Here is a 15,005-nt window from a genome sequence, read left to right on the forward strand (position 1 = left end):
TCCTCGATATCCACATCATGCTCTGGTAGAGCCACTCCTCTGCTTGATCAAGTTTATTTTTCTTCCACAGAAACCTGCTTTAAATACACCTGGAATTCACTCATTTTCCCAAATATACTCAGAAGATGGGCTCTTGCTACCTGGAAACCACACACAGCCTCGGGTGGGAGAAGCATTGCTCAGCACAGGAGGTGGCCACACACAGCACCAAAACTATCCTGGTAGTTTTTCCCTTGATTTAATTTTTTCATTAAATACAAAACTTCCCCTCAAGTATGAGCTTATGTTTGTTTATCTCCTGGAAAATCATATCACTGCCTCTCTGAGCATGGTGCCAGGGACCTGGAAGTGCTGGATATGCCCACCTGAACGTACACACACAGACATTTCACCAGGAAAACCCTGTTAAAAATGCAGCATTCAGTGGGGATGGATGTTGGTGGCAGAGCCACTGCTTTAGGATAAACAACAAGTAAGAAAATTCAGACAATTTCTGCTGAAGTAAAAAACAAAACAAAACAAAAAAAAGGGGATCTGGGAAAAGTGCAAAGAGGCTGGAAGTCTGAGGGGAGCGCTGCCCTCAGAGGTCTCTGTCCCAGAGCTGCCCAGCCTGGATTCAGGAGGTCTTTACAAACACCGGCACCTCGGCCAGGCTGGCAGAGTAATTCCTGAGCGTGGTGCCACCATCAAACACTCGGGCACTGTTGGTGTCCAGCCAGAGGTGCCCCTCTCCTGGCAGGTAGATGTCCCTCCACGTTTGTCCCTTTTCTGTTATTGGAGCAACCAGGACCTGCAGGGAGAAGAAAAAGAAAGAAAACAGAACTTCAGCAGAGGGAGGATTAGCCAGGATGTGCGTGTGGGGTTGAGATGGTCATCAGGGAATCCTGGAATGGTTTGAGTGGGAAGAGACCTTAAAAACCATCCTGTCCCGCTCCCTGCCATGGACAGGGACACCTTCCACTAGCCCAGGTTGCTCCAAGCTCCATCCATTTTGGCCCTGGACAGTCCAGGGATGGGGCAGCCACAGCTTCTCTGGGCACCCTGTGCCAGGCCTCACCAGCCTCACTGGGAGCTCCTTCCCAATCCTATCTATCTCTGCCTTCTGTCAGCTTAGAAACATTAATGAAGTGCAGTGACATTCCTTTGGCTGGGATTGGGATCATCCCTGCCCGCAGCTTCCCCAAGATTCCATCCAGTTTATATTTTCAAAAACCAGGAGAAAAAACCCCATCAGAAATGTGTTTCTTGCAAAACCTCCTTCCCAGTGATAGAGCCAATGTAATTCCACATTTAGGGAGCATTTTCCCCCTTGTTTCATGGGAAAAGCAGTTCCCAGCATTCTGAGACTCTTTATTCCTGCTAAATCATTTCACTTCCAAAAGCTGATAGAGAGTTTTGGGGCCCTAAATAAGATTTTCATGAGGAAAGCCAAGCTTTTCCAAAAATCAAAAACCCCAAACCCACAAAACTCAGCTGCTTTGGCTTGGATTTAAATCTGCTTAAATCCAAGTCCTGGTTTGTACTTGTGCAAAGCTAAATCTACAGGAATAATGCAGAATTCCCACCTCATCTCCAATAAGAAACTCGTCCTCTATGGTGAATGCAACTGGATCCATGGGGCTGAGCCACCAGGCAGGACGGAAGATGGGGAATCCCAAACTCTGCCACTCCTCACTGTATTTTAGGAGCAGCGGCACAACAAAGTCCTGGTGCCTCTGGATGCACTGGCGGGTCAGATTTAGGACCTGCAGGTGGAGGACAAATCCATGAGGAGCTCAACGTCCAGGAAACAGCAAAGCAGGCAGGGGAAAAAAAACCCCAACAAAAAATAATAAAAAAATTCAAAAGTAAAACCTGTATTCCCTTAGGAAGGGAAATTACTGAATTGGAATGTCCTGCTCAAGTTATGGTGCAAATGGAGTTGATATTGGATATAAATTGATTTGGATATAAATTGATATGGATATTAATTGGATTAATTGGATATATTGGATATATTTGGATATTAATTGATTTGTCTAAAAATCCATTGGTAATGCATTTAAATCCATTGATAATGGACTTAAATCAATTGGACTTAAATGGCTTTAAATCCATTGCTAATGGTTACAAATCAGCTGGATTTAAATCTATTGATAGCAGATATGAACACATTAGATTTGAATAGATTTAAATCTGTTGTTAATGAATTTAAATCCATTGAATTTAAATTTATTTAAATACACTGAAAATAGTTGTGGATCCATTGGATTTAAATACATTAATAACAGATATGACTCTATTAGATTTAAATGTATTTCAGTCCAGCTATACTGAACATGAATCTATTGGATATAAATGGATTTACATCTATTGATAATGAATATAAACCCATTGGATTTAAATATATTTAAACCCATTGATAATGGATATCAGTCATTGGATTTAAGTGAATTTAAGTGCATTGACAATGCATATAAACCCATGGATTTAAATGCATTTACATCTATGGATAATGGATATTAATTAATTGTATTTAAATGCATTTATATCCATTAATAAATGATCTTAATAGATTTGATTTAAATTCCACTGATAACACATATGAATCCACTGAATTGAAATATAATTAAATCCATTGATAGCAGATACAAATCCATTTGATTTAAATCCATTGGTACTTGAATCTAGGGCCATTGATAATGGATTTATTCCCACTTCAGTGGAAAGCTGAGGACGGCAGCTGGCAGGAGATCCCTGCCAGGCCTTGCATGGCTTTTGGGGGCATTGGCCATGTCAGGATCCCGGTGTCCTCCCCTCTGGAGTGTGGGATACGTACCCAGGCGTCACAGCAGAGCCAGGGTGGGGTCCCAAAGGCCATCACGGGCAGGAATGTCACAATCTGCAGCCACCTCACAAACAGCTCCGGGTCCCCCTGGGTGGCTCCAGCCACACTCCCTCCTGTGGGAACATGGGGCTGGAGTGAGGACCTCCCATGGCATGGAAAGGTTCTGGGGAAACCTCAGAGCTCCTCCCAGTGCCTAAAGTGTCACCATCGCTCTGAAAACCTGGCACAGCTTCCCTGGAAATGGCACAAACCCCCCAGCACCGGGGGCTTGCCCAGCCATCCACAAATTCCTGTTTCCTCTAGAGGCTTTTCCCAGCTCGTGCAGCTCCCAGGCTGTTGGGACACAACCCCTGGCAATGAACTGCCCAGCTCTCTGTGTGCAGGAGGATCTGCACTCCCATCCACGCAAGACAAGGGCTCCAGCACCTCTTTGGGAAGCAAACACCCATGCTGGGATTGCTTGAGCTTCATTTTCTAAGGAAAACATGCTAAAAATAGAGGCCAAATTGAAATACTGTTCTCAACCCCTATTTCAGGGCTGTTGTTTAGCTCAGCTCTCCATGTTTGACACTTCGGCAAAGCCACTGCACACTCAGGGCATGTTTTAACCACCACTGACTCCATCAGCTCCAAGAAAAAGGGAAATGAATCCACTTGGCCCTGATTAAAGCTGTTTCTTGCCATTTTATAATGCTTTTATTTCAGGACTTCTGCAGCCATTTTGCTTTGGAGCAGAAATGCAGACTTGGAGCAGAGCTGCTGAGGTTTTAGGAACATTCATTCCCTAGCCAGGAGCCTGGGGATGCCGATCCTGCCTGTGCCAGGTGGGATTTAGCCCAAGCCAAACCCCGCAGGGGTGGGCTGTGGTGGAACTCTGGGAAGGGCATCCCCAGAGACGCAGCTGGAGTTGCCTGGCAATATTTACAGCATATTCTTTTGTTTTTAGTTCCTAATTTTTTTCCCTGGTAACATTCATCCCAATCAAGCCAGCACAACAGAAAACTGGGGAGCAAAACGCTCCAAGCCTTCCCATAGCACACCTAAGGTGCAAGTGTATCTCCCGTGCCTGGAAAAAAGCTGCAAAATTCACCACAGAGAAGCCAGAAATAGGGAATAAAATGGAAAACCAATCTTTACCTACTGCATCAGGGATGAAGAAGTTGTAGCCCAGGAGGCTGTAGTGCAGCACGGAGGGGATGAGCCCCTTCAGCCCGGCGTGGCTCCAGTCAGAGCGCAGGGGGCTCATCTGGACAAACAGTGGGAGGTGACTGGATCTGGAGAAACAGCACAAATCCTTCAAGGTGCTTAGAGGGCTCACAGGAGCTGAAATTCCCTGATGCCCAGTTGGCTTTGGAGTCACTAGGGCCAGGTTATAATCCCAGAATGGTTTGGGTGGGAAGAGACATTAAAGCCCATCCAATCCCACCCTCTGCCATGGGCAGGGACACCTTCCACTAGCCCAGGTTGCTCCAAGCCCCATCCACCCTGGCCTTGGACACTTCCAGAGATGGGGCAGCCACAGCTTCTCTGGGCACCCTGTGCCGGGGCCATGCCATCCTCACATCCCACAAGGATCGTTGACTCCAACACGCTGCCCTATCCCACTTCCTCACCACTTCACTTCCCTGGGTGCCAAGAAACATCTGGGAATACCAAGAGCGCACCATTTCCACCATCCCCCGGCAAGTTCTTGCGCCCGTCAGCTCCAGCACCAGCAGCTGCCCACCCACCTGCTCCCGGCGCTGATGATAGTCTTGTTGCCCAGCGTCGCCAGCGCCGCCGCCAGCACCTCGGTGTATCCATCACCCGCCAGCTCGGCGGGAGCAGGGACATCCTGCTCCAGGAAGGAATTGCCCTCAACTCCTTCAAAGGCCACGTAGGTGGCCCCCAGCGCCTGCCGCAGGTGCCGGGCACGAGCCAGGTACCAGCCCAGCGCTGCCTCGCTGGTGACGTTCAGGCGGGCACAGAGCTGCCCCTTCCAGGTGGTCAGCAGCGGGATCTGCGGAGGGGAAGGATGGAAATCCCTGTCAGATCCATAGAATGTCCCGCTGATTCTGGGGTGCAAGGCTGGGGGATGCCATACTGCCCCCATCCCACCCTGCCCTGTCGTGGTGCAGCGCATCAGGGTGTAAACTCTCCCTCGACCCCCCAAAAATCCCTGAGCTGGTGACAAAGGGATCATTAAAATGACCACACAAAGTGGAGCTGGGGAATGTTCTGAACACTGGAAGCGGAAATTTTAAAGCTGCTTCTGTAGGAATCAGGAGAGATGCGGCTTCCCCCAGCACTGCTGTGTCCCAGCACAGTGGGATCGGACTGTGTCCCTTGATAAAATAATAAACATGAGGGGGTTTATTAAGCTTTAATTTTGGTTTGGGGCCTGAGGGGGTCCCATACCGAGCTGGCCCCGGGTCGGGGCTGGCGGCTGAGCCAGTATCCCGCAGCCTCGCCGCCACGCAGGGAGCGCAGGAAGAGCGGGGAGGTGATGCCAGCATATGGGGACAGCGTGATGGAGAGTTCCAGGGGTTCCACCAGTGCCAGGGCCTGCCTCTTCCTGCGCTCCGAGGGCACCAGGTCCTGCGGGCGGGAAGGGCAGGAATAAGGGGATTGTGGGAGAGGAGCACCACGCTCCCCATGTGCCCCGGAGGGTGGCAGGACGGCTGTACCGCGGCAGCGAGGACGGCAGTGCCGCGCTCCCCCAGGGCCACGACGCCCTCCTGAAGGCGATGCCGCTTCAGCCTCCTCACCAGCGACCTCAGGCCTCGCTTGATTTTGGCAGCAGAACCCTCCAGGCCGTGGTAGTGCCAGATCGGAGACCTGCAGGGTGGGAAATCCCGCATGAGATGCTTGGGAGAGCGAGCAAGACATTTGGAAGTGTGGGAATCCAGGGCTTCCCTCTGGCTGCCCTGGAGGGCCTGGGACCATGGCAGGGATCAGGAACCCCCCTGGACAGAGCCCCAGAGACACTGTCTCTGATCTCTGCCCATGGAAAAGAGTTTTCAATCTTACAGGATGAATTACCAGCCCTGAGTGTTTGATATAAGTAATAATTAAGTGTGGCACGGATGCAAAAGTAAAATTCTAGGATTCTGGATTAGGGGTCCAAAGGGGACAAGATGGAGGAAATTGGGTGTGTCTTGTCCTTTTTCTCCTTCTTCATGCCCTCCATGTTTCACTGTGGTGTTGGCATTTTTCTATTGGTTCAGGCTGGGGACACACTGTTCAACATAGATGATAGACATTGGCACATTATTGTAAATACAGCACAGGGATTTTCTGGTGTATAATGTTTGTAACATCCCACTGAGGGCAGAGCCCCACACGCTGCCCTGCAGGACAGAGCTGCGGCAGGGCAGCAGAACATATTAGAGATCAACAGAATAAACAACCTTGAAACCAGCACAGACCAATTATGGCTTCTGCTTTGGCAGCGGGGCAGAAAGACAGAGACTTTCTACAATCTCGGGATCATCAATACCTCGGATTCCGACAGGAAGGGTTGCCACCGTCAGGGAAGGAGAGCTCACCCCAGGAGCGCTGTGTCCGGCAGTGTCCGAGCCACTCCTGCCAGGGCGCTGGCCGTGTGCCGGCGGGCGGCCGCCACATCGGCGCTGACACAGAGCTGGTAGTGCAGGGGTTCCTCTCGTCCCGCCATCGTCTCCAGGCAGAACTGCCGGTGGCTCTCCAGAGACAGGAGCAGGGACACGTCGGGAGCCACTGTCACCGTCACTCCTTTGGGGGAAGAGTGGGAAAAGGGTGTCTCGGCAAACACCCGGCTACTCCCGGTCCTGGGAGCCACAGGCATGAGCAGAGCCTGACTGGTGCCAAGGTTGATCTGGGCTGATCCCACCACAGATCCAGCTGTGCCAACCATCCCCACCCTGCTCCTGCTATTCTCTTGTAGAGTCCAAAATGCCTTTCAAGGGCTGGATTTCTCCCTTTCCTGGCCCTTCTGCTCAACATTCAGCGGCCTCAGCAGTGCAGGACAGCTGCAGGTCAATTGGATTAATTTGGGGTAATATCTGAAGTTTGATGTCCTGCAGAATAATCCAAATATACCCCAAAAAATGACACCAACAACTGAACTCCTGCCTGAATCCAGCATTCCAGAGTGGCATCAGGGAGCCATGAAGCTGCTCTTGTGGAGCTGGGGATGCAGCAATGGGCACAGATCTGGGCTTAAAAACAAACCAGGCACACCAAGAGCATCGGATGTCCCAGGAGTGATTTGGGCCACCCCATCCTCAGGCACTCAGCTTCAGCATCAGCTTTCCCACAGGGATGAGGCAGTGTGGGATCCATCCCACATGCCCTGTTGCTGCTACATTTGCTAAATATTTTATTCCCAGAGGCAACTATACTGCTCTTAAATGGCTTTAGAGTTGAGGAGAGGGGCAGAGAAGCACAGGGATTGAAGCTGTTGGATCCTGGCCAGGGAAGGAGGTGGTTACCTGTGGATCCCAGGAAGTATCTCTCCAGGACAGGTCCGAAGCTGGCGGGGTTTGCGCTGAGGTCGCCGCTGACCAGGGGCTGCGCGGGGCTCTCGGCGCTGTTGAGGGGCCAGCGCTGGGCATGGATGCTCGGCCCTCCATACCAGGAGACATTGGCCATGGAAAAACAATCCTGCAGCCAGGAAAGCATCATCAAAGAGCGAGGAAAACTCAGAAGGAGAAGGAAAGCCAGACTTGGAGCAAACTGTGCTGGTGAAAGGTGTCCCCTTTTACAGCGTAAAATTACAGTTTCATTCAAAAGCAAAGGAAAAGCAAGATGTGATTCCCGAAGCCTGCCGGTTTTTGCTGAAGGAGCACAAATAAAACCGAACTGCCATGACAATCATGCTTCTGCACCCCACCACAGTTACCAAACACCTCTGAGTCGCAGGTGAAAAGATGCTGCAAAGGTGAGAGCAAAGAGATTCTGCAGGTGTGAGTGGCTGTGGGACAGGACAACAGAGGGGGAAATTCGAGGAAACATCTTTAAAATGCACTGAGGGCACTTTCCAGCTTTCCTAGCTGGAAAATCTATGCATTTTGGTTTATTGGTTGGTTTGGGGTTTTTTTTGGTTTGGTCAGGCTTTTTTGGTCAGGTTTTCTTTTTGGTTTGGTCAGATTTTTATTTGGTTTTCATTCAGTGTTTTTTTCCTCTAGTTTTTTTTTTTTTTCCCTTTCTTTTACTTTAAAAACACATTAAGCTCTCCACCAGCCTTCCCCGGATTTTCTGGAGTGAATCTGCATGTGCAGCTGTCCCCACCTGAGCTCTCACAAAGAGCTTTTAGCCCCATCTTGAGCCCTCACCTTGATGGCACCAGCGTCCTGAGGGTGACACATCCTCCCTTCCAAGGCACAGCTTCCCTCTTTCCCCAGGGCTGATGACAAAAATTCCCTCAAGAGACTCAGTTTGGGGATTTGGGCACTTCTCATAGGCCTGACAGGGCCCTGGGATGGGGAACATCCCCATTTTTGACCTGCCTCCTGCCAGAAATCATCAGTTTTCACTTCAGAGCTCCTCAAACCTTCCCCTTTCTGCCAAATCGAGGGATCAGCAGGACTTAGCATCCTCGTGACTTCCCAGGCAGGATGGGCTTCCCCGAAAGCCCAGAGATCTGGGGCCGTGAAGGGGGCCTGGGGTGGCAGAGGGGACCCAGAGCCCTCCCCACTCAACCCACCCCACATTTATTCCTAATCCCAAGGCTTCGGAGCCTCCTGGAGTCCTGAGCTTGGGGGCACAGAGAGGTTAAGTCTCTCCAAGAGGTGGGGAGAGGAGATGTAAATTATTAAAGTGGAAACCCTGGAGGCCCAGGATAGCTGTACCAGGTGTCAGCTGAACTCATTACACCAGCTGGGAAAGAGGGAAAACAGTCTGTTCTGAACTCAGATTTCACTGGATCATATTTTCCAATGGTTTGGGTTTTTTTAAAAAAAAAAAAAAAGTGGGGGAAAACCTGTTCTGTCTCACTCATCCTCTGAAATGCCTCACACCAATGTCAGTGGAAGAGACCGAGGGTTTGTGCTCAGGCAACACCTTCCACCCACCCAAAACAGTGCCAGCAGGTGATTTATGGCTAAAGGGGAGCAATCCTCCATCCCAGAGAATCCCATCCCACTTCTCTCCCTGTTCTGAGGGCTCCCCACAACTGGACACCCTGCTCCGACAGCGTTTTTCCTTCCCCTGCTAAGGCTCCTTCCCAGAGTCTGCTTTTATTTAACTGAGGGAGAAAACAGGGAATGGTACCAAAAATGTTTGCAGCAGCGGACACGGATTATTCCCATCCCGCGGGAGCTGCCCATTGTGTCTGTGCTGGAAGAGGCTCTCGCCAGCATTGTCATCTCCAGTGGGTATTTACTCTGTCTCCATATAAACACAGCTCTCCCACCCCGGGCTCACCAGCGTGGCACCGCCACAGGATTTTGGGGCTCAGCTTCAGGGCACGATGCTTCCAAAAGGTTTTTCCCCCACCCGGCACCTTCCGGCTGTGGAAGGCGGGGAGCCACGGCCACCGTGCGACCCCATAACTGAGCTGGGGGACCGTGGTCAGGCCAGAGCCTCCCTTGCTGGATCCCAAAGGGCTGGGAGGTGGTCGGAGGGGTCCCCGTTACCTTCAGGGTCACGTCGGGGCGCAGCGGGGTCCAGCGGACGCCGTAGCACTCGGCTCCGGGGGCTGCCGGCGGCTCCAGGGACAGCCGGAGCTCGGCGTCCTCCTCCCAGGAATAGCAGAACTGGCCGCCGTCGTGCCAGCAGCGGTCCCGGGGCGGCGGGGGCTCGGCGGCCGGCACGCTGCCCACGGCGATGGCCAGCACGGGCCGGCCGGCCGGCAGCGCCCGCAGCAGCAGCGCCCCGCGGCCGCGCTCCCACAGCATCCCCGCCGCCCGGCCCCGCAGCACCCACTCCTCCGGGGGCTGCTCCAGCGCCTGCCACGAGATGATGCCGATGGTCATGGCGAAGAAGACGGCCACGCCGAGGCAGCCCACGGCGCCTTTCCAAGGCTCCGTCATCTCCCTGAAGCCCAAGGTCCAGGTGGACTCCGGGATCTGGCCGGTGTGGCGGGAGAGGGGCATGGTGCGATCGCAGGGATGCCGCGGCTCTGCTGCTCTCCCCTCCTGCAGCAGCACAGGAAAGAAAACCCTCTGGGATAGCTCCAAAAGATCTTCTGGGATGGCTCCAAGAGATCCTCTGGGATAGCTCCGAAAGCATGCACAAAAACCTAATGAATATAATGTACATCTAATGAAATAAAATTTTAAAATCGTTTAAAAGAGGGAAAGCTGCAACTCGGTTCTCTCTGCGTTGATCCCAAGGTAAGGGGAGCCCCTTCCACAGCCTCCTCCACAGCAAATCCCACTGCTGGGCTCGGTGACTGTGCCGCAGCCCCCAAACCTGGGGGCTCAGCCCCTTGGCACAGCCAGCAGCACCCAGTGACAGCGAGGAGGAGGAGGTGTCACACGTGGCCCAGAGCCCGGGAGGGAGATGGGGCCACGGACAGTGGGAATTGGGGCCACGCTCCAGCCTCCGCTGCTCCGTGAGCTTTGGCATCACACTCCTGCTCGGTTTGGAAGCAGCAGCAAATAGCCAGGGGTGCAGGAAAACATCCCAGGGTGGGTCGAGAAAGGAGGGGACGAACATCCTCATTCCATCTCCTTTCACTCTTCCCTGGAAAAGCATTTGGATTATGCACAGAGCAAAACTGCCCATGAGCAGGGTCTGGGCACTGGCTGAGCCCAGGGGAGCAGGCACCTACTGTTCCTCCAGGTGAGGGGTCACCTGTGGGGACAGCTTCATGGCGTGGCACTGGCTTGTCCCTCTGTCCCAGGCCCCATCCCTGATGGCAAGCTGGGAATGGTGCCACCTCCGCTGGCACAGCACAGCCACACCCTACACACCCCTCACCACCTACCTAAAAATAGGTTTGGAGGTGCTGTCACAGCCCCCGAAGCGTCCTCGATGTTTTCCCCACCACGAGCAGGTTTTCCTCCTCTTTCCCAGGACAGTTTTCCCTCCTGACCATGTCTGAGACCCGTGGAGCTGAAGGAACTTGATCCAGACTAACCCAGGAGCGTTACTTAAGCCAAGCTCCCTCCCTTCCTCCCTCTATTCCCTCCCGCTCGCTCCCCTGCAGCCCGCACGTAGCCACAGGTGGCTGCATCCCCAGCAGGGGCAGGACATTGAAAATGTTCATTTTTAAAGGTTTTCGCTTCTAGGGGAGTAATTTTAAAGGTTAGTTTTGGGGGTGGGTTTTTTTTGCTCCACACCTGTAAATCAACACGTGAAGCCCTGGGAGTGCTGAGCCTCCTCGTTCTCCTGCTTTGGCTTTTGTTGCTCTTATTATCCACTTTTGGGGGATTTTATCCCTGTTCCTACTTCACATGAGCCACTGGACCCTCTCTTATATTAAGTCCAGGTCTGCAGCTAAGGGTGCTACCTGCACCCAAACCACAGGGGAGACACTTCCCAGGACACTTGCAATCCCCACCAATGCAAAAACTTTGGAAATCTGAGATTTCCATGGACTTTTCCATGTTCCAGTCCCCACTCACAGTCATCTCACCATATCTAGGGTGATCAGGGAATACCTGGATTTTCCAAGTGATATTACAACCTTTTGGCTGCCAAGATATGAAAATCTTGGGATTTCAAAGTGTTTCCCCATCCTGCATCCAGGCAAAACCCCAGCAATCCCAAGGCCAAAGCTTTGCTCACCCCAGACTTCACGAAGAGTCCCAGGACAGCCAAATTCACCAGGAAGATTCTCTTCTGTGGCCCAAATTAGCCCTTGGATGAGGCCTTTCCTCTCCAGGATTAATTTTTCATTGCAGGTGGGGCAATATCCAGTGTTGGATGGAGGGAAAAATGGTGGATTGCATCAGGACAAGGAGGGACTCCAGAGCGGGAGAGGAGGTGGATCCAGAATAAGGATGAACAAGTATATATGAGCCAGGAGACTGTGATGTCCATCTCAAATGGGCTGGGGATCCTCTGGGAATGGAGCCAGGAGAGGTTATAGCAAAGCTGTAGGTGATTGACCCATGGGACCCCAAATCTACATAAAATAAAGGGAAATTTTTTTTTTTAAAGTAAGGAAGGAGGAGGGTTCCTTCCACCAGGGGTGTTAGTGGCACTCGAGGGGCCCAACATTCCCCATGACCTGGAAAGGGAGAACAAGGAGAAGTGAATAAAGAAGGGGGAACAAGGAGAAGTGAATAAACCCTGTGGTGATTCAGAGCTGCTCACCCAGGGCATCACTGGAGCCGATGGAATTACTTGTGAGGTTTTACAGATCCATGTGCCCCAGAGAGAGCTCAGCTCGGGTGCAAAACCTGCAGAAACAGGGCAGAGGGGAGGAAAAAAGGGATCTTTGGGATGGTCTGGGATCCTGGTACACCAGGAAGGTTAAATGCTCTGTCCAAGGGAGAGCAAGGGACATGGCAGCAGCAGCCAAAAGCTGCCCAAGGATTGGCAATTCCCTGTTTCCCAGCACAAAACGGGCTGGGAGGGGGCAGCTGATGAGGTTGTTTGGCTGCAGCAGCTGAAGGCAAAGCTCTGTCACATGGCAAAAGATTAAATCACATCCATGGAATGGCAGAGGGGCCCCCAAGGCAGGATTAGGGAAACCCCGGGATGCAGTGGGATAAGCAAGGACAGGGGGCCATGCCTAGGCGGGAGAGCAGGAAATGGGGATGGTTTGAAAAACCTTTTCTTAAAAAACAGCTCAATTCCCAGAGAAAAATACTGCTGGAGCTTTTAGCAACTCAATATTTGGCCAAGTTTGGGCCCCACTCAACTCTGCATGTGGCCTGGGGGTTTGGGCCAAACCCTCTCCCACCTTCCCAGAACTCCTGGTTTTTGGGAGGAGGAATGGATCTATGAGTTTTCCTGCCCATCACAAATCTCAGCATGAACTGGCTCCCACGAGCAGAGTGAAACCTCCTTTCACCTTCCTCCCACTGCCAACAAAAACCATTTAGCCTTGACTGGCCACAGGGAAAAAAAAATATTTCGGGGTGGCTCCCTGGATTCCAGAAGGGTGTCCTGCCCCTCTGCTTCCAGAGGGGTTTTTTTAAACATTTTTAACTTTTCAGGGTTGAAAAGACCTTGAGGTCGCTTTTTTATATCCATCCAAGCTCCAAGGTTGCCAAGGGACCTTGATCTGGTGGCAGGTGTCCCTTCCTGGCAGGGAAGTGGAACTGGATGGGCTTTAAGGCCCCTTCCAACCCAAACCATCCCAGGATTGAGGGGTTTGCCAACGCTTCAGTTTTGCTGGGCTGTGTGGGATGTGGACAATGCCCAGGGAAGGGATGGAGTGGGAGGCTGGAAACACATTTAACTCACCAGCATCCATAGCCAGAGTTTGAGAGTCCAAGCTTTTTGGTGAAACACCAGAAAACTGGGACTAAGGGTTATTCCTGCTGGGATTTAGGATCACTGTCCTCTAAGAGGAGCTTCCATCACTGCATACCCTATGGATAACACTCCTTTCCAGAGCTCTGTCATCACCTTTCAGGCTGGCTGGAAAAAGGGAGGGCACAGAGAACCACAGGGATTTTCCACATTTGTGGGGTTGCACTTGGGAAGGCACAGCCCTTTCCATCAATATTTTCCTACAGCCTTTAAGCACCAGCAATTACAGCCACAGCTTCCCAGCCAGACCCTCCTGAGGTTTCTGGTTTGGGATTTCTTAAATATTATTATTTCTAAAAAAAAATCAGGAAAGCTGTATGGGTTGGCCAAAAACAAAGAAAAACTGGTGGGGGCAGCAAAGCGCCTCCAGGACTTGGCATTTCTTCTCCATTTTCCCCAGTGGGGAGCAGCCTCACCCCAAAACTCTCCATGTGGGGATGGATCCCACAGTACCTCAAAAGCCTACACCAAACTCTCATTTTTATCCATTTATCCATGACATCTCTAAGCTGGGATACACAGTGATGAGCCAGAGTGGATTCCCTGAAGCTGGAAGCACAGATGGACATGGGTATCCCACCTTCCTGCCCTCCCAGAGTTTATCCAAAGGAAAAAGATACCTTCAGAATCCATCCTGGGGCTAAACTAGCCAATGTGCCATGGTGAATATTCTCCTTGAGTTTTCCTTCCCCTTGCAGTTCCCAGCTTTGCCTTTCAGGGCCAGCAAAAGCCTTTGGCTGTGCTAGAATTCTCCATTCCTTAGAGAGCGTTGGGCTCCTTGTTGGAGCTGAGCTCAGTTTAAAAGGGGGGAAAAGAAAAAAAAAAAAAAAAGAGTGATTTAGTTCCTAAATTCCCAAATCTCAGCCCAGATATCCTCCTGGAAAGCAATCCCAGATTTCCGTGAACTCCACAGCTATTTTATAAAGGAAAAAATGAGCAGCAGGACTTGCACTGACAAAGTGGCCTTGTAAACAGCATCAGCCCTTGGAAGCAACCATTGTCCCTTCCCGTGCCACCTGTGTGCCCTGAACCAGGAATGCCTGGATTTGGGAGCTCCTGGAGTCCATCCACAGCCCATCCACGTTTTCAGGAGGGCCTCATGTCAAGAAGCAGATTTTGGGCTGGAGTATCTGACATAATGCATGGATGGATAATTTTCCAGCTGGAAGGTCACCAGCTCCCGCTGCCAGTTTTGGCTGGTTCCAATGGGATGGGAACAGCCCCCGTGTGCCCTTTGCCCCCCTTTTACCTTCAGACAAAGCCTGATATTTTGGGGACACCAAACCCAAGTTTCTAATGCACAATATTCAGTAAATTTTTTAATCTGGGGAGAGAGGAGCCCCCCGTGCTGAGGAAAACCCCCTTCATGGGGCACTCATCCCCCTGCACCTCCAAACCCAGCCCAGGTACCTTAAATCCAGGGAATGATGCAGCACCCAGACAGCCTCAATGTTCCTGCTCTGAGCTCAAATCCCTCAGAGGGAGGTGAGGGTGCTGATTTGGGATCTCTGAAGGCAGCACCTGCTTGGAAAGGGCTGTTGGCATTCCACTGTTCCCACCATTCCCAGGAACAGGGCTGTGGTGAGACCAGTTCCATGTGCTTCTCCTCTAGGAGAAGCCTTCAAAATGCCCCAAATCTCTATTTTTTTTAAGTGAAAACAAGGCACAACTGATGATAAAAGCTGTGGCTGTGAAGAGAGAGCAGCTGCACCCCACAGCCTCAGCACACGATTTTGGTTTTCCAGGAAACTCCTCGGCAGAGGGGACAAAGGGAGATAACTGGGGG

At 51.6% G+C, this 15,005-nt stretch overlaps 1 protein-coding gene across 1 annotated transcript; it reads right to left on the reverse strand.

The window, feature by feature from the left end:
* Positions 1 to 38: 38 nt before the first annotated feature.
* On the reverse strand, positions 39 to 10,579 carry LOC110485050 (SITS-binding protein). The gene is made up of 10 exons (XM_031504877.3): positions 9,424 to 10,579; positions 7,279 to 7,450; positions 6,355 to 6,559; positions 5,494 to 5,644; positions 5,225 to 5,404; positions 4,558 to 4,826; positions 3,965 to 4,101; positions 2,819 to 2,940; positions 1,566 to 1,745; positions 39 to 790 (listed from the first exon to the last, which is right to left on the reverse strand). The coding sequence occupies exons 1-10, from the start codon at positions 9,880 to 9,882 to the stop codon at positions 617 to 619; spliced, it is 2,049 nt and encodes a 682-aa protein (XP_031360737.2). The 5' UTR covers positions 9,883 to 10,579; the 3' UTR covers positions 39 to 616.
* Positions 10,580 to 15,005: the final 4,426 nt, after the last annotated feature.

Source organism: Lonchura striata, chromosome 5, assembly GCF_050655825.1.
Source record: "Lonchura striata isolate lonStrDom1 chromosome 5, ASM5065582v1, whole genome shotgun sequence".
Taxonomy (NCBI): Eukaryota; Metazoa; Chordata; class Aves; order Passeriformes; family Estrildidae; genus Lonchura; species Lonchura striata.

Excerpts from the sequence above, each read along its gene's own strand:
- LOC110485050 (XM_031504877.3), bottom strand. The coding sequence starts at position 9,882 with ATGCCCCTCTCCCGCCACACCGGCCAGATCCCGGAGTCCACCTGGACC. Across the intron at positions 1,746-2,818 it reads GGCTCTGCTGTGACGCCTGG|GTCCTAAATCTGACCCGCCA; the intron begins GTACGTATCCCA and ends CTCCACCTGCAG. Across the intron at positions 791-1,565 it reads AGTTTCTTATTGGAGATGAG|GTCCTGGTTGCTCCAATAAC; the intron begins GTGGGAATTCTG and ends TTCTCCCTGCAG.